Here is a 17,099-nt window from a genome sequence, read left to right as displayed (position 1 = left end):
AATGAACTCAATTCCAGCCTAAACAAGCAAAGTCATTTTAGCACAGGTAACACATCAGTTCTGGAATTTGAGACTATTTTGGTGTGTTGGGAAGCTCAACAGCCAAAGTCTCAAATTTGGGTTCGGTAAAAAAGATAACGTCAGGCTTGCCGTCCGAGGTCTAAAATATAGGGCGTTTGGTTTAGTCCCCATTAAGCTTTTCCGACTAAACCCGCTAGAAACATCAATCACAATTTAATCTTATCAGTGAGAGAAAGAGCCGTGTTTCGGGCAATTGGACGATGTATGGAAGTGAGTACAGGGAATCATGGGACTTCGAACTGCCCTAACGGAAGAACTCTACCGCTGGTACAATATATTTGATTTTACACCAAAACATAAGGTATGAGTCTGGAACCAATGTCAAACATAGCAGAAGAGCCAAAGTAGGTATAATAGAGCGAGGATATATGGTTAAAATACGACAAATCCAAGAAAGAAATATATAGAGAGAAACAGGGAGAAACATTCGAAACTTAGGCCTGCCGTCGTTGACGAAGTTTCACCTTCAGGTCCGGTACTTCCCAGAAAGCGTAGCAGCGACTCTCTCGCTGCCAGTCCTTGACCGTTCCCACGTATTCAGCTTCATAATCTAAGAAGAAACCCGCTAGGGTTATTTGCATCATCTGCTTGGCAAAGTACTTTGCGATGCAGGCCCGGCTACCCACCAGGAACGGCTGGACAGCCTCCTTTTTGTCCATGGATCCGGGCTCTGTCCATCGCTCGGGAATAAACTCATAAGGTTCATTAAAATATTCAGGGTTGTGATGCAGCGCGAACAGTGATGTGCAGATCTCCGTCTGTGATAAATTAAATCCCCGCCAGGCGTTAGTCTGGTCCACATCATACAGCGATCTGTCAGAAAACTTACCCCGGCCGGGATGTAGACCCCCTCCACATAGGCTCCAGGTGAAACTCGTGGTCCCCCTAGTGGCACAGGAGGGTAGAGTCTCAAAGCCTCCGTAATGACGGCATTGAGGTACGGCAGCTGTTGAACAGCGTCTCCTGAAATGTCTTCTGCCGAATGGAAGACGCTCTGCAGTTCACGGACTAACTTGGCGTGGGCTTCAGGGTGGGTCAGGACGAAAAAGATAACGGCACACAAGGCGTTTTGGGTGGTGTGGAATCCTGCCAACATGATGGCTGAGAAATTTTCCGCAATCTCAGTCTCCGGCAAGCCACTGGCCTCCGCCCTCTCCATTACTTCGACCATTATATCGCGACGGGTGTGGGGCGCTTTTAATTGCCTATCGTATTGTAAGACACACGGCGACACGATGGTAGTGTGGGGAAGACTTACTCATGGATCAGTCGCATGCGGGCCTCTTCGCTGCGAAGACGAATGCCTTTCCGTAGGAAACGGCGCAGAAGCCATTTCATCACCGTTGGGACTCCTGACCCATCAAATTGATCTCTGATGGTGGCCCAGTAAAAGATGCGAGGCAACTGCGCAGTCCAAAAGTAGGGCTTGCCTCGCTTCAAGCAGCCGAGTGGCTTCCCAAGTAGGATTTCAGAAACTGTATCGACGGAGTGACAATAAAGCAGCTCATTGAGAGAAAGAGCGGTAGTACTTCCCAACTTGGAGTTAATCACGTCGTGAAGTCGCAGGGTACATTCACGAACTACCCCAGCATGGGCTTCCATACTGCCTGGTGTCATTGAGGGACCGAAAAGCTTACGGACAGACGAATGATAGCTCGGGTCAGAGGCTGTGAAGATATTGCGCCGTGAGATACTCTTGTAGAACCCAGTTTTAAGAAACGCGGAGCCCTTGCCAGTACCAGAGCCGTAAATATTACGCAAAGCTTTGATCGTGTTTGTCGTCGCTTGGCCGGGGGCAAATCGAGTAATTTTACCTGTACGGCAATTAGCATGAAGCTTAAGCCGACAGATCCAGGTCTCTTACCATAAGATTCATGTAGCGCATGGAACTGATGTGCGCTCCGCCCCGATATGAAAGCGAATTTGGTTGCGATCTGTATATCTTAGCATTAACTCCTTAGCTCCCATCATTTGTTTTATAGGAAAGGTCACATACACCACAACAGAAAATATCAAGGAACGGCCCGGGAACGCCTTTGATGGTAGGACCCCTTGGCTGGACTTGTACAAAGAGAATAACGAGAAAAATGAACTGTACTTGTCAGCCACACTGTAGAGACTCTACCACAGTTGTCATGAAATTCATGGATCTCAACATACAAGCACGACCGCCAGGGTCGGATAGGATATCATCGCAGGGGAGTAGCCCTCAGGGATTTGCCCAGACGGTAGATACAAAGCAACAAACACCATTTTGAGGTCTCTATCCAGCGAGCGAAATTGTAGAGTATTTGAGACGTATAAGCTGCTACTGGCCTTTGCGCGAAGGAGAGACTTGGTCGGAAGACTTGAACATAGGACCTACGTGCAGGTGATATAGCGGTCCTTATCTATCCCAGGACGATATAGAGCTCCCCAGTACTTAGAGCCGGTTAATTGGAGATACGGTCCATATTACCCGGTTCTCTTTTAAGTTTAATTTTCTATTTTTCCAATTCTTTGCTTTTCTTTCGCGATCAACTGTTGCCCCTAGTTTGATAAAGTTTTGGCTAGATGCGCTCGAATCAACACAAGGATCATCATACGATTTGGAATCATACTATGTTCCAAGGGACGCAGTCTCATAAGAAGAATTAGTTCAAGATTGGCTCTTGGCAGGAAATCCCGATGTTTAGGCGGATTTGGAGACTGGTGAACTCAGAAACCAGAAGGAAGTTAGGGCCCAAATTTGGTGTTCCAGGCATAGCGATCGACGTCAATTAGCTGGATCTTAGTTTTGAGTCCATCCGGCCTTGGACTTGGCAATTAACCCTAATTTCAAACGATGTTTTGGATTTCCCCTGTATGTGACAAGGATTTATTATATATGATCATCTGTCTCAGGGTTGTGTGTCTTCTCCCCTGTAACCCGGTGTTGATTCCTCATGTATTATCTGGAAACCCCAACTCACCTTCTACACTCATTGACTTTCCCTTATGATGGCTAGTAATCAGCGCACAAGTGTGCTATTTCTCGCAAATAGCGAGCATGGCCAAACAAACATTATTCTGGCGATTACGCACGAGCTGTTGGTGCGAGGAGATGTGGACGTGCATATTGGCTCTTTCCCTGCCCTTGAGCGACGCATTGACAAGCTCTTGGCTGACAATGCCTCTGCGTATGATGGCTCATTCCAGTCGCGGATTCACTTCCATCCTATTAGAGGACCTTCAAATACGGATGTCTTTATCCGCACAGGGAAGCGAGGCGCTTTCCATCCTCCCGGATATCATGGTGCGGTACTTGGGTTCCAGTCTCTGTGCGAAGACATCTGGGGTTGGACGGAGGAGGAATACGTAGATATCTACAATTGTTGCGTGGAGATCATCCAGACTGTTCAGCCGTCAGTCATCGCAGCCGACTTCTTCTTCCTCCAAGGAAGAGATGCTGCGTATAATACGGGGTATACGGCGATTTTGATCAACACTACCTCCCTCACTCACATCGTTCTTGGATTGCAGCCACAGTCCGCTGCGTTGTGGAAGTATCCCCTGTGAGTTAATGCTCTCAACATCTCAGAAGCTGCAACCACTAACTATGGACCAGGCCTGGGACAGGATTTCCATACCCTCTTCCATGGCATTTAATCCCACTCAATGCTCTTGCTGTGGTCAAAACGGCGAAGATGTATCATGGAAGTGGACGGCGGCGTGAGATTCGCGAATGGAGAATTCGGCACAAGATCCATGGTCGGTTTCCGTTTGCTGATACCTGGAGGCCCGATCGGTTCCATCTTTCCCCAGCGCTGAAAGAGCTTGACTGGCCCATGGATGTGCCTGATAATATTCTTCCCTGTGGACCGATTTTACTCCCCACGGCTTCAGTCCACAAACAGGATCCCGAACTAGCAAGTTGGCTACAGAAAGCGCCGACTATCTTGGTGAATCTTGGAACGCTATATGCGCCCGATCCCAAGGTTGCCGAGAATATTGCGACAGGTCTCAAGCTCTTCCTTGATACTTGGAAGGGCGAGAGGGTTCAGATTCTATGGAAGCTCCCCAAACACCCGCATGATGAGGATGATGTATACATCCGGTCCATCGAGCCGCTGAGACGAGAGACTAAGACTGATTGTGTTCGTATCCACCCCTGGTTCTCCGTTGAGCCCATGGCCATGCTTCAAACAGGGCAGATTGTCTGCTCCGTTCACCACGGTGGAGCGAACTCGTGGTATGAGGCCATCCAGTGAGTCCGCCTTCGCCTGGTCTCCGAATAGGGTAGCCGCTAACAGGTATAGGAATGGCGTCCCCCATGTGGTTCTACCGGCATGGCAAGATTGCTATGAGAATGCCGCCCGCGCGGAGTGGCTTGGAATTGGGGTGTACGGCAACAAAACCCGTGCCCCGAATATCAACGGCCGAGAGTTAAGCAATGCACTTTTGAAGGTCATGGGTAATCGCTCATATAAAGAAAAAGCACTTGGTCTTTCCAAGCTATGTCAGAAAAAGGAGGGACGTGTGGCAGGTGCGGAAAAGATCGTCGAGCTGGCGCACAATCCGGACCTGATGGCCATGCACATCCCGGATGTGAAGATCGATGGTCCTCAGTGTCAGCTCAACGAAATCCGAAACCGTTCTGGAATGGTTCTCCAGTCAGTCCAGTTGCCTCAGTCGGAAGGCAAGCCAACGGCCAAGTATATCTCTCCAACCGTATCACCATTACCGTTCAACTCAGTTGGAACTAATTCATGAGCGACAGGCCCTTTCTCAATGACCTTGCAGAGGCAGCACTGATGACCGCGCTTTGCAACACGTGGTTTATTCTACCCTTGCTTGGATATTCACTTTTACTGGTTCCCCGTTTGCGATTTCTGGTTCTACTTTACATCATCTATATCAAGTATTTTGCCAAAGCACATGAAGCGGGCACCCTTCCTCTGCGAAACGATGTTTTTCGGACTTCTTGGATCTGGAAAATCTTTGTATCTTACTTCCCCCTGCGGCTCTATCGTTCGGTACCTCTCTCCCCACGGAGGAAGTATATTTTTGGCTACCATCCCCATGGTGTCGCTATTCGAGGAGCTGTTGGCGCATTCGCCGCAGACGTGGCCGGGTTTTCTCAACTCTTCCCAGGGATTACCAATACCCTGTTGATGAAGGATAGTGTGTTCTATCAGCCGCTGCTTCGAGAATATCTTCTCTCTGCCGGGCTCAGTGGTGTCTCCCGAAAATCATGCATTAGGCACCTGACACGGGGAGGTCATGACGGTCGGGGAATGGGCCGTGCCATTACCATCACTGTGGGAGGGAGTCGTGAATACAACGTCGCTCGACCCGGCACCATGGAGGTCGTGATCAAGATTCGCAAGGGCTTTATCCGGGTCGCCGTGGAAACTGGCGCCGACATCGTGCCGGTGGTCGCGTTTGGGGAGAATGAGATCTTCGACCGCGTGGACGTCCGATCAAAATTTGTGCTTAGATTCACCGCACGACTGTGGGAATGGCTTGTTGGCCACCAAGTGGCATTTTCCATTGGCCGGTTTAACATCTTCTGCCCTTATCGTCAGCCGTTGAATGTGGTCGTCGGCCATCCTATTCCCGTCACTCAACAACGATGGGACCCGGACGAGCAATATATCGATCAGTTACACCAGCAATACATGAGAGAGTTGGAGAGACTGTGGGATAATTGGAAGGATACCTTTGGAACTGACCAGTCCGTGAGGTTTGAGGTGGTGGAATAATTTGGCGCGTTGATCTGTATCATAATCTCTTCCTACGCTCGGACATTTTTCTCCCCCAGTCATGTACAGCACAAGGGAAATTACCATTCTGCCTCCAAGCCTATTTGAGCCTATTAAAGCTTCAACTAATAATACATTAGCGCCATGACCAAGACATCGTTATTGGTTGAATCGTATGTCTTGAAGAGCCAGACTGGGGCCGTGGGGCGAGTCAGGATCAGATCCTTCCTGGTTTTGAAGACAACCAACTTAGGGTTATTTTTTTTCCCCTACTACTCAGACTGCCTTGTCAGGGTACCAGACCAGGCTGTGTTTATCAAGGTTTCAGGCGTGCCATGCTAAGCGAGGTCAGGAATGCATTAGATTCATTTTAAGTCGCGTGGCGGAGTTAAGAAAGAAGCTTTAGGGACAAGATTAATTAGTGTGAGGAATCCATCAATACGAAGAAACAACAAACTCAACATAGCCTCAAAACATAACCGCTTTGGCCCCCACGTCAGCCTCAAAAATGACCAACAAAACAATCACAACAAGCGCTAGGATTCTTTTTTCTCCCCTTTTTTCCCTCACGCCTCGAGACGTTGGACTCGTTGGGCTTTTGCAATAAAATCAATACGGGGGCCCCCGGGATCATAGCTTCGTCCGCATATACGCTTCCCTCATCTATATCTCCAGTGAGCTATTTGCCTTCTCATGGCGAAAACTGACCGTAAGACGCCACTTGAGGGCGCTTCGATTCCACTAGGAAGTTCCCCAAGCGACAATGGTGCTTCTTCGTCGAGGAATACAAACCATGCGGTGGTAATCGCGTGGAGTTCTTTCGTGGTCACAATTCCCATCCTCGCATTAACGGTGGCATTCCTGGTGCTAGTATTCAAGTATCGAGTGAGCCATGGAGATGCTCCGTTTGAGAGCCTCCGCACGTCTGCGGTGAATGACGAAGCCAGCGCGTTTTATGTCAATATGAATTCCAGTATCCTCCTGTTTTTAGCTTCCTGGGCGAGCTCGGTGGCTACGATGCTGTCGGGGTTTATGTTAACCCTCGCCTCATTTCCCATCGCCCGTCGATTCTTCCAAGATGTCCAGAGCTCTCGGTTGAATCGCCTGCCGACCCCATACCAATTGGCACTGACCTTGAAGTTTCTGGATGGAAGCACTCTCGCTGCGATCTGGGGTTGGGTCGTCTATCTCTTTTCGTGGAGAAAGAAGCGTGCACCGCTGACACCTCCTTTGACCGCCGCTTCATCGGTTGCGTTACTTGCAACACTGCTTGGGTAAGTCCGTCTGATCTGATGAAGGTTATTTGAGATATTCTGACTTCCGGAGAGGTTGCTTGTTACCCTAGGGGACACCTGGCTGCACCTGACCACCACCACTGTGGAATTCACTCAAGTCAAGCCGGTCACCAACCAGACAAACTATGGTTTTGGACTCATACCTGAGTGTCTTACGAGCAACAACTCGGTGGCAGCACAGAGCGGAGAGCAAATTTTATGCAGCGTTTCACTAGCGGTGACCGGCAGCTTCCTGCGAAATGGAACGACCTCGCTCGGAGTTCTGAATGACATGTCCGACCTGGCGACCGTCTCGACATATACTGACCCACAGGCGAACAAGTACACCTTTCTGCAAGCACCAGAAGGGGCATCACTGTCCAACCGAGACTATACAGCGAAGACCTACGGAGCGAGGACACAATGTGAACTGATCTCGACCAAGTGTAAATTGAAAAACAACGCTGCGATCGTCACGTATAACTGCTCCAGCGACTTCGCCGGGAGTTTCACTCAAACGGGCATGAAATCAGCATTCTTCACCAACGCCAGCATGGCTGAAGACATGAGCCAGAGTATGTACAACACGGGTGTGGGCAACCCATACTACTTTGCGGCGGCCGACATCATGAGTCTGGCTGGTGGAGAAGCACCGAACTCAACCGAGTTTCTCAAGAGTCTTCATGGCCCATATGCATACATCCTGGGCTGCAACACGACGATCTACGACATTGAGTACGATCGGGTGAACAACAGCATCACACGTTTTGTACCCACGATCAGCAACACCTCTGCCAGCAACGTCTGGCAAACGAGCATTTCCCACCTGAACAACTGGTATCCCACAATCGAGCAGACAGCGGGAGCAGCCATTTTGAGTGGCTCAGCTCAGGTATTTGTCGACAAGATCGCCGAGGCCTTTAGTAAAGTCACTATCGCCCTAGGGGCCGACGCGGTCGATGCACGACCAGCAATCGCGGCACAGGATCGAGAGTCATTTCTCGTGGCGCGGCTCCCGAAGGCTCCGCTCATCACGTTGGTCGTGGTTAGTTTCTTATACGTGCTCTGTGGTTTGATTTTCACTGTCCTCGCCATGGTGGCTGTTCGACATAAAATTCCTGATATCCAAGCCCGAATGAGCATTGCTGGCCTGGTGGCAGATCGATTTGGGGATCCGTCTTCCTGGAGTAAGAACACCAGCGTGGACGAGATGTTTGAAGAGTATTCTGGGAAGTCGGAGAAACGCGTTGCTATTGAATCCCCGGATGTTGATGGGGCGCATAGATTCACAACCCGGACATGGGAATCGACAGTGGTTCACTAATGGGCCCGGTAGATAGATATTCCCACGGGATCAAATCAACCTATGGGTACATAGCTAAGGCTTCAAGAATACGTAATGTTTACCTTGTATTTTTTTTTTTTTTTTCTTCTTTCTAATCCCCTTCGCGGATCTACTGGTCGCTGGCATGGGGGCTCAGTGTCCTATAAAGTATGTACTAGTATCGGGTATCATATACAGAAGTGGACCAACATGGACATCAAGCATGTCTTGGCGAGATCCTGCTTGACACAAAGCTATGCATCTGCAAGAGCAGCTAATCATGTCTCTACCAATGAATGACATATTCTACGTGCCTGGGGTGAAATTCTTGAGCACGGTGGCAACAGAACTGACTCGCTCGCAGATCCTTTCCTGATAGAAATGACGTGAGAGGGAGTTTTTATTGGAAAAAGTCGTCCGAAGATAAGGTTAAACTGGATCCCCGGTTTCCTGGTCCAGCAGCCCCAGGATTCCCCGTTTTCTCCCCCCCCCCCCCCCAATGGAGTGGCTGCTCGAACGTGCCTGCAAATGAGCATGCAAGTTTTGCCAAGCTGTCGGAAGTTAAAGGAAAGGAAATTCTCTGGCCCTTTCGAATCCTTCCGATGACAGCCGCAGTTCCAACCGGGCCCTAGTCGACCAGTACTAAGTAATACTATTCAGGGGCTAAATTTAGTCTGACGCCAAGACTTAAGACGCGTTGATTTCGGAGCTTCAACTCAATTCCGGGGAACAAATCTTTCGTCTTCTTTTCTTTCGTCGTGCTCGTCGATGGCTCTTGTTGTCGCTGTATGTCGGTAGTGGTCTAACAAGGGGTCTCCCGGACAGTGAACCATCATGCCCTGATGTCTGACGGTGCAAATAACAGTCACTATGATCCCTTTCGCGCCGCGTCCAGTGCGGAAATTGCCCTGGAATGTGTCGTGGCAACTTTTATCGGTATCGCATGGTATAATGCCATCGAACTCGTCGTCCTATGTTTCACCACATTCAAACGATATGGGGGCTGTTATTTTTGGAGCCTGGTGATAGCCTCCATCAGCATTGTCCCCTTTGCCTTGGGCTATGCGCTGCTCATCTTTAAAATATTCCCCAGTTACTTCTCGGTCGCACTGGAGGTGGTAGGGTGGTGGGGCATGGTCACCGGCCAATCCATGGTCCTCTGGTCGCGATTGCATCTCGTCGTTCACAGTCGCAAGATCTTGCGCTGGACATTGATCATGATTATCACGGATGCCATTCTGTTTCATGTCCCCGCGTCGGTCCTGGAGTTCGGCGCTCATTCCAACCACCAAGCTCAGTTCAACCCGGCCTTTGATATCTTCGAACGGATTCAACTAGTGGCCTTCTCGGTCCAAGAGATCATATTATCGGTCATCTATGCGTGGGCCGCAGTCGAAATGCTGAAACTCATTCCCCGGGGCCATTATAAAGGCATCCTGATCCACCTCCTGGTTATCAATTTCGTCATGATCAGCATGGACGCGGTTGTAGTGGGGATGCAATATGCTGGCTTCTTTCGCCTTCACGTATCCCTGAAAGCCATGTTCTACAGTGTCAAACTGAAGATGGAATATGCAATCCTGGGAAGACTGGTCCATGTCGCCGCCGTTCCGGTGCATCCACTATCGGGCTATATTCCGACCCGTCGATCTAGTTCTGTATCACGCATATAGAGCTTTGCGGATGTGGATATATCTTGGGTAGCATTGGTTTTTGCGATGTATATATATCACCATCGCAACCAATGACAGAGCTTTTCTCTAAACCCGCAGGAACGCCTCCAGAGAAGCAACCCATGTTGGTGGCAAAACGGAAAAGCTGCAACTCCTGAATAGCACGGAGCTTTCTCAGTGGAGTTTCATATAGCATGACGCTGCTCATCGTGCAGTTCATGGAGAAACGGTGAGTATGTCCGGCCTGCATTGACTACAAGCCAGTGAATGGCTTCCTGCGCAGTATGAGCAAAAGGTTGAAGCCGAGTATGGTGGCGAAATTATAGGTTTACCCGGGAGGAGGTCAATCTGATGTTTGCCTTTTCCCTGTGCCTAACAAGTAGGTTTAGTAGCATAGGACAATGCTACATGGTATCGATGTCAATACCTATGAGAAATACCCTGCAACGAAGTTAATCGGATCTGCCTGAGATTGACGGATACGGAAGGATACGTGTATACATACTTACCCCCGTGATGCCCCCGTGATGTGTAACTGTATATAAAATTAGACAGACCCGTCGGCATCCTCGTCTCCTTGAGACACCCCGATTAGGGCGAAAAAAGATTCAAATTCAGCAGAGCTAAATTAGTATTTGCCAGACAATCGCATAATTGTGATTCGATCCGCAGATAGGTTCTTCATCTCCTTAGATTTAAAGACTCATACGCAATAGGATTGCCAATGCTGATGAAGCTTGTCGTACTTGAGCTTGTGCAGTTTGCAAGCCTCGTGAAGAGAGTCGCAGTGAAACGTGATCAAGGTTCTGATGCTGACAGGGAAGCTCTAGGAGGGGATAAATGACACTCAACAGCCGTCTGGTTATGCCGTCTCATGGAAGGTTGCTAGAAGTCCGGGGCTGCCCTACTCCGTGCGTAGTGAGACAGGGAAAGTAGTGCAGAAGTCGCTCTGTGGCCCCCAAGAGTGGGCTGGAGCGTTAGACAGTGAGACTACTTTAGTCCTGTCTGAGATTCATTTAATCCTTTGCAGGCTATAAAATTCCTTGTCAGTAAACAAACATTCAGGTCTGTTATCAGTAATACCAGCAGCTAGGCGATAGAACTAGTCGTTTAAGCGGAACGAACTATCTATGGTGTATTAGCTCTGTAGGAGAGCTTGGATACTGAACATGGGCCAACACGTGGGAGGTGGCCAGAGCGTGCACCCTAATTACTATGTATGCGCCGAACTAATCATTGGCGGCATAATTGTGCAGGAAAGGGATGCAATTAATCAACACGGCATGAGGACTTCAAAGCTACTGTGTAAGACAACCTTTGACCGAGTCGTTACTCTACCTAGTCTCATCCTGTCGGATGTTGCTCCCCGTGTCAAGTCCAGTTAGGAGGGAGTATCACATAAATACGAGTCAAGACTGATTTTTTCTTCCTTTTGGGAGCATTATTATTAGACAAAATAGCGTTCAATAATCCTCACTAATGTATAAATTCTATGGTCGCCATGACTCGCTTCGACCAGTGTGCATTATCTGAGCGCCGTGAGTTATCACGAAAGTTACCATCAGGCTGCTGGATAACTCCGTGGTGACAATGACTGATCTCATCACAGCATAACCGAAGGCGTCTGGTATATACCAGTCCAAAAGTACGATTTGCCTAGCTGCTTCAAGGAATCATTATTCTCCTTGTTCCGGGAAGCGCTCCGCAATTAGCGCACGTCTTATACTAGTACTTTTGCGATGATGTCTGCCCCACACAAATGGAACATTTCCCCACCAGTCATGCATTTATCCAAATGTAGGAAAATATGGTAATCTTTCCAGGTTTGACCCCCTGTCCATCGGTAATATCTTGGAGTCCAGAGGAGCCGTCGTCGGCCGAGACCGTGGGAGCTATGAAAATCTTCTCCAACTTCGGGCATCACAGATTGATATTCCCGTTGATATATCATTTCACAGTAAGTACTTACATTTGACAGGTGCGGGGCTTGACCCACAATCGCCTGATGCGAGCCATCTATTTTTAATTAAGGAAAAAAAAAAAAAAAGATCAAAAGATGTGGCTAGCTGTTGACCCCTATCTATCCCACAGAGAGTTTGTATTCTCTTTAGATCTTCGATTCCTAGATAGGGGACTAATTGAACATGTGCCTTTACAGATACAGAATAGACATGTCATTTAGAGATGGAGATAGGGCAAGAGAGATTGGCTCCTACACAATGAAAATGGAATATGTTAAAATTAGAATAACGTGTTACGTGTGCTTACCTTGATGGACCATCGTCCCAGAAGCACATAATCCTAAATACAATACAACCGTGAAAGCCCATACATACATACATCATTAAGCACTGACGGTCAGGTCTGTACGCTCCTTCATCTTGACGGGAATACCCTCATGCCTCACAAACCATGAGTTGGTGACATGCCACGTGTGATCGAGGCTAGGAAGCTCCATCTAAAATGCACAGTTAGAAAACCCTTACGAAGGACAAAGGGGGAAACTGACCTCAAAGGTGCTGAACAGAGTTGCAATGAGCTTGTAGCTCTCGAGTTGGGAAAGATATCGTCCCATGCACATCCGGGGGCCAGCCCCGAAGGTGAAGTCAGTACTCTTCATTTTAGCGAACCGTGCTTGGTAGGCTTCATCGCTTTCACCTGGGTTTGAAAGCCACCGCTCTGGGATAAAATCCTCCGTGTTGGCCCCGAAGATGGCCTCATTCTTGTTGATCACCCAGGGGTTCATGCCCACAATAGTCCCCGCGGGGATGAAACGACCGTCGGGAAGAGTGAAACCTCCTTCGGGGACGATCCGCTCGATCATAAGCCCAACGCCTGGGTTAACTCGCATGGACTCCCGCATGACGGCATCAAGATAGGTGAGGCCCTGTAAGTCTTTCCATCTGGCTGGGAGGGGGACTTTTGCCGCATACAGCTCATCACGCAACTTTCGATGCACGCGGGGATGCTTCAGGATGTGATACACCGCGGAGCACATTGCGCTGCCGGTAGTATCACTACCGGCCAAAGTGTTGGACAGGAGATAGGTGACGATCGTGTTATCATTGACCAGCTCGGGATACTTCTTCTTGGTCTCCAGGAACTTATCGAGGAAGTCCGTATGGCCACTCGGTGGAGTTCCACCGCTCAGACGTTTCTGGAGCTGCTCGAGACTGAAGATATTGGCCCACACAAAAGTGGGCGGACCGAGACGAACGATGGGGTTCTTGTCCAGGAGCAAATCCAAGATCGGCATTTGGGAGATCTGCCAGGGTCAGTCGCCTCGAGGTGTAAAGGAAGGGAATTGATTGATCTCACTGAGGCGAAGTAGTCGAGACTCTTGTTCGATCGGCCCAGGAAACCTTGGTAGTCCGAACCGGCCTCGAGGATGCCCAGGTTCTGAGAAAAGGTAATTTGACTCATAACATCCCATGCAACTATGGGGACCCACAAATCAGTAGAGTCAAATGAAGGAGTATTAGCGATGACCTACAGAAATTCAGGTAGTCCGCCATGTCACAAAGCTGGCCCTTTTCCACAAATCGCTCCCGCAGTTTATCCATGAACAGGTTAATGGTTACATCCACGCCCGGCTCCATGTCCTGAACCTTGGTCATTGAATAGAGCCCCTTCACTGGCCGGATGTAGGTCGAGTGCCATTTCTCATCTTGATGCGAAAAGAGGTTCTTCAAGCGCACCCCGGAGACAATCACGTCGTTCACATTGTACATATCACTCTGATTATCGGGATAGTTAGAGATACATCGTTTACTATGTAAGTCGGAGACACCCACCTTCATCCACGGATTCTTCGAATTGAAGACATGAGGGATAACGCTTGGGTCTGAGAGACTGAGAACTTTGGGTCCCATGCGCACCGCGGTTCCATACTTGCGGTGCAGCTGATTATGTGTAATATCACAACGGCCCTTGGATACATCCTGAAGGCGCCACAGATTGGTAAAGCTGGCCCAAAATGGCCCTGGAAAGATCTTCAAGGGGGACGAAAGGTAGTTCCAAAGAAGGTGAGAGACGCCCAGGATGACGATTGCCAACCCCAGGTCCATTATCAGCTCGTTAATAGATAACATGTTTATCTAATAGATCGTTTCAGCACACTGCACTAGGTCTGCAGCATTCCAGGTACTTCCCTGTCCGTTGTTGACCTGTCTACATTCCGGGTAGATATAGTTGATGTCGGACAGGAGGATGTGGGGGGGCGAGGATGATATGACCCCCGGACCATTGTAGCACGGTGCACCAGCTCCACATCAAGGAGAGACAGGGTTAAACTCTCGGCACAATGGAGTGAAACCCGGAACTCTCGAATCTATCAGGTTTCTGCCCCGCCACCATAGGAAGATACCACGCGGGAACGTCGGCCTCGGGTGTTTTGAGGGTGGGGTATGATCAATAGCATTTGCGTTACTGGTTATTCGTAGCGTGTATAACAAGCGACTCCTTCGGTGGACAGGATGCCTGCCTAGGACATAGATCTATCTACTTAGGAAGGTCTCTGTGTCCCTCGCCGAGAACCCTTTGTGACTAGACGGACGCCCTGAATGCCGTATAGAACGATACTACCTGGGACAGACTGATGGATACAACAACATATATTTGCTCCAAGGGAGAACTTCATGCCGTTGGTGACACGGGATATCATATTCGATGTACCGGGGCTCTTGACGGACAATTACCATTGGCGAGTATAGGACCAACAGAAATTAATTTGACAGAGAATCCTCTAAGCCCTAGTCCCTGTTATCGAGTATGACATCCTGCGCTAACGGTGCCGACTGTGTCATGAGTGAGAATAGTGAAAACGGAGGAGTTAGTTAGCTGGCTTGGCGGTACTTCTGCGCAAGCTCTACTCGACCACATACTCTAGTCGGCGTGCTAAAGAGAAGACTAAAGGTCCGACCCGCTGTCGGAACGCTCTGGACGGATGCTGATCCATGCGATATCCACTTGGCTAACGTTCGCTAACCATACGGATTGGCTCATTTCTTTTTATTGGTAATGTCATAGGTACATTTAGGGCTCGCTACATGACTCGGTTGTTCAGGAAATGTTACCCCTTGTGGTTATCACCCCTGCAGTGTGTGTGCGCACACAGTAGATCATTGTATGGAGCAATATCGAATTGTCAAGATGGGAATTTTAGGCCCCCAATGCTACTCTATCCTTGCCACTAATAAGCAGCGGTTGACAGTAGTTCCGACTTGAGTAGGCAGGCCCTGGTTCCGTCGACTCTTGGTCATGCCAATCTTCACCGTTATTCATATTCATAAATACGTAAGCCTAAAGGATCAACCCATGTTACATAACAAGAAAAAAGCAAGGGAAAGGATGGGGGCAAAAAAAAAAAAAAAAAAAAGGAAGGAAAAGGTACGAAAGTGCCTTGTTCGGCGCTACAGAGTCTTAGCCTAAACATATTCGTTTCTCTATTTTGTGACTCCTCAGGAGGCAAAGCTCCGGGGGCGGCGATCCAACTTCTACTACATACATCTATCCTGGTATTTGTAGCCCTGGACGTCCAGGCACACTTGATAGCTTCTACCCGACGCTCTGCCGGTTAGAAGCTTTCTCGACGTCCTCTGCATGCTTCCTTGTACTCCAAGTCGCTGACGAGCCATGTCATCTAAGCCGATTGACGACCAGGGCCCAACCATCCTGGCTGTGTGCTGGATCCTGGTCTTAATCCCGGCTCTTATTGTCGCCCTCCGGATGTATTGCAAGGTGATGTTGAATAGAGGATTCGGATGGGATGACATGGTGATCTGTCTGGCCCTAGTCCGTGGCCCTACCCCTCCGGTTTGACGCTGCTGAATAGCTGATTATCAACTGACAGGTGCTGCTCCTCGTATACACAGCGCTCACCACCCGGGGCGTTCAGATGGGCGTAATCGGTAAACATGTTGGCGATATTGATGACCCTAGTCAAACGCCGGGAGCGCTGAAGTTAATATATATTGGCATGATTATATGCATCATCAGCTGTGTGCTCAGTAAGACGTCCTTCGCCATCACCCTGTTGCGCATCGTGACGCGCACCTGGCAGAAAGCGATCCTGTGGTTTATCATCGTCTCTATGAATGTCATCATGTGGCTATGCGCCATTTGCTACCTGCTCCAGTGCAAGCCCGCCGCGGCACTCTGGGATTCCGAACTCATGCCGACGGCGGACTGTTGGCCTACCCATATCTTTCAAACGATCGCTCTTACTGCCGGAGGTACTATATAGCAACTGATTCACGCGAGAGGAAGACCGCTGACATGTTTCTTAGCCTATTCCGGATGTATGGATTTCATCTTGGCTTTGCTCCCATGGTTGGTGATTTGGAAGCTCCAGATGCGGCGACGCGAGAAGCTAGGCATTGCGATCGCAATGAGCTTAGGTATCTTGTAAGTGGGCTCCCATGCATCTCAAACTGTGACCATGTGATATCCTGACATGGCAATGTTCCAGTGCGGCAGCGACGGCCTTCATCAAGACCACGAAGCTAACCAACGTGTCCAACGTTGCCGATTACACCTGTACGTCTTCTCCTTCCTGCTTCCTCTTTCGTTTATGTGCTAACGCGGCCGTAGACGCTTGCTCAGAGATTCTCATATGGGCCTCGGCTGAAACGGGCCTGACCATCTTCGCCGCCTCGATTCCTTCCCTTCGCGTGCTGTTTGTCCGGATGAGTTCCTCCTACAATCGCAGTGACGAGCCGTCTTCCTATGCCTACAGCAGCTCCGCAAAGAAAAGCCGGAATCGCCGGGGTCTGTCCGGATCTCACCAACGTGATCCTTACTACTGTGGGGATACTATCATTCTTCCCGACCGACAAGACGATAATAGTGCCAAAAGTATTCTGGGTAGCTCAGGGATCAAGCAGACGCAAGAGATCATTGTGACATATGACCAGGGCCCAGAGGAGAACGACCAAGTGGCAGATAGGATGGATATTTTGCGCTCAGGGTCACATCGTTAAGATATCTCTCTATGTATTATATTGCGATTGGCAAGCGGATAGAC

The 17,099-nt window shown here is 49.3% G+C and overlaps 6 protein-coding genes across 6 annotated transcripts; 4 read left to right on the top strand and 2 right to left on the bottom strand.

Annotated features, from left to right (window-relative positions):
• Window positions 1-515: 515 nt before the first annotated feature.
• BDV27DRAFT_145710 (cytochrome P450) lies at window positions 516-2,334 on the bottom strand (the record flags this gene model as incomplete). The annotated part of the gene is made up of 6 exons (XM_032070447.1): window positions 516-839; window positions 911-1,286; window positions 1,340-1,895; window positions 1,946-2,015; window positions 2,078-2,173; window positions 2,242-2,334. The coding sequence occupies 6 exons, from the start codon at window positions 2,332-2,334 to the stop codon at window positions 516-518; spliced, it is 1,515 nt and encodes a 504-aa protein (XP_031927009.1).
• A 726-nt stretch (window positions 2,335-3,060) lies between these two features.
• Window positions 3,061-5,804, top strand: BDV27DRAFT_165171 (Diacylglycerol acyltransferase family; the record flags this gene model as incomplete). The annotated part of the gene is made up of 4 exons (XM_032073853.1): window positions 3,061-3,614; window positions 3,668-4,306; window positions 4,359-4,754; window positions 4,820-5,804. The coding sequence occupies 4 exons, from the start codon at window positions 3,061-3,063 to the stop codon at window positions 5,802-5,804; spliced, it is 2,574 nt and encodes an 857-aa protein (XP_031927008.1).
• A 963-nt stretch (window positions 5,805-6,767) lies between these two features.
• Window positions 6,768-8,402, top strand: BDV27DRAFT_165167 (uncharacterized protein; the record flags this gene model as incomplete). Its single annotated transcript, XM_032073852.1, has 2 exons — window positions 6,768-7,078; window positions 7,133-8,402. 2 exons carry the CDS (start codon window positions 6,768-6,770, stop codon window positions 8,400-8,402), a joined length of 1,581 nt encoding a protein of 526 aa, XP_031927007.1.
• Window positions 8,403-9,166: 764 nt separating this feature from the next.
• BDV27DRAFT_129241 (uncharacterized protein) lies at window positions 9,167-10,685 on the top strand. Its single transcript, XM_032067149.1, has one exon. It carries the CDS (start codon window positions 9,245-9,247, stop codon window positions 10,073-10,075), a length of 831 nt encoding a protein of 276 aa, XP_031927006.1. The 5' UTR covers window positions 9,167-9,244; the 3' UTR covers window positions 10,076-10,685.
• A 1,657-nt stretch (window positions 10,686-12,342) lies between these two features.
• Window positions 12,343-14,512, bottom strand: BDV27DRAFT_2626 (cytochrome P450). Its single transcript, XM_032076160.1, has 5 exons — window positions 13,870-14,512; window positions 13,569-13,812; window positions 13,394-13,512; window positions 12,585-13,340; window positions 12,343-12,533 (listed from the first exon to the last, which is right to left on the bottom strand). The coding sequence occupies exons 1-5, from the start codon at window positions 14,164-14,166 to the stop codon at window positions 12,420-12,422; spliced, it is 1,530 nt and encodes a 509-aa protein (XP_031927005.1). The 5' UTR covers window positions 14,167-14,512; the 3' UTR covers window positions 12,343-12,419.
• Window positions 14,513-15,709: 1,197 nt separating this feature from the next.
• BDV27DRAFT_145703 (uncharacterized protein) lies at window positions 15,710-17,055 on the top strand (the record flags this gene model as incomplete). The annotated part of the gene is made up of 5 exons (XM_032070446.1): window positions 15,710-15,868; window positions 15,927-16,308; window positions 16,339-16,480; window positions 16,545-16,612; window positions 16,667-17,055. 5 exons carry the CDS (start codon window positions 15,710-15,712, stop codon window positions 17,053-17,055), a joined length of 1,140 nt encoding a protein of 379 aa, XP_031927004.1.
• Between the last annotated feature and the right edge of the window lie 44 nt (window positions 17,056-17,099).

The sequence above is a fragment of the Aspergillus caelatus genome (genome assembly GCF_009193585.1).
Source record: "Aspergillus caelatus strain CBS 763.97 unplaced genomic scaffold BDV27scaffold_101, whole genome shotgun sequence".
Classification (NCBI taxonomy): Eukaryota; Fungi; Ascomycota; class Eurotiomycetes; order Eurotiales; family Aspergillaceae; genus Aspergillus; species Aspergillus caelatus.
Note: the sequence above shows the minus strand (reverse complement) of the source record. Positions and strands in the feature narration are given on the sequence as shown.

Bases quoted from the DNA above. Each gene is read 5' to 3' on its own strand.
- BDV27DRAFT_2626 (XM_032076160.1), bottom strand. From the start codon at position 14,166: ATGTTATCTATTAACGAGCTGATAATGGACCTGGGGTTGGCAATCGTC. The intron at 13,341-13,393 runs GTGAGATCAATC...TGACCCTGGCAG, and splicing joins GTCTCGACTACTTCGCCTCA to ATCTCCCAAATGCCGATCTT. The intron at 12,534-12,584 runs GTCAGTTTCCCC...TGTGCATTTTAG, and splicing joins CTCTGTTCAGCACCTTTGAG to ATGGAGCTTCCTAGCCTCGA.
- BDV27DRAFT_129241 (XM_032067149.1), top strand. From the start codon at position 9,245: ATGTCTGACGGTGCAAATAACAGTCACTATGATCCCTTTCGCGCCGCG.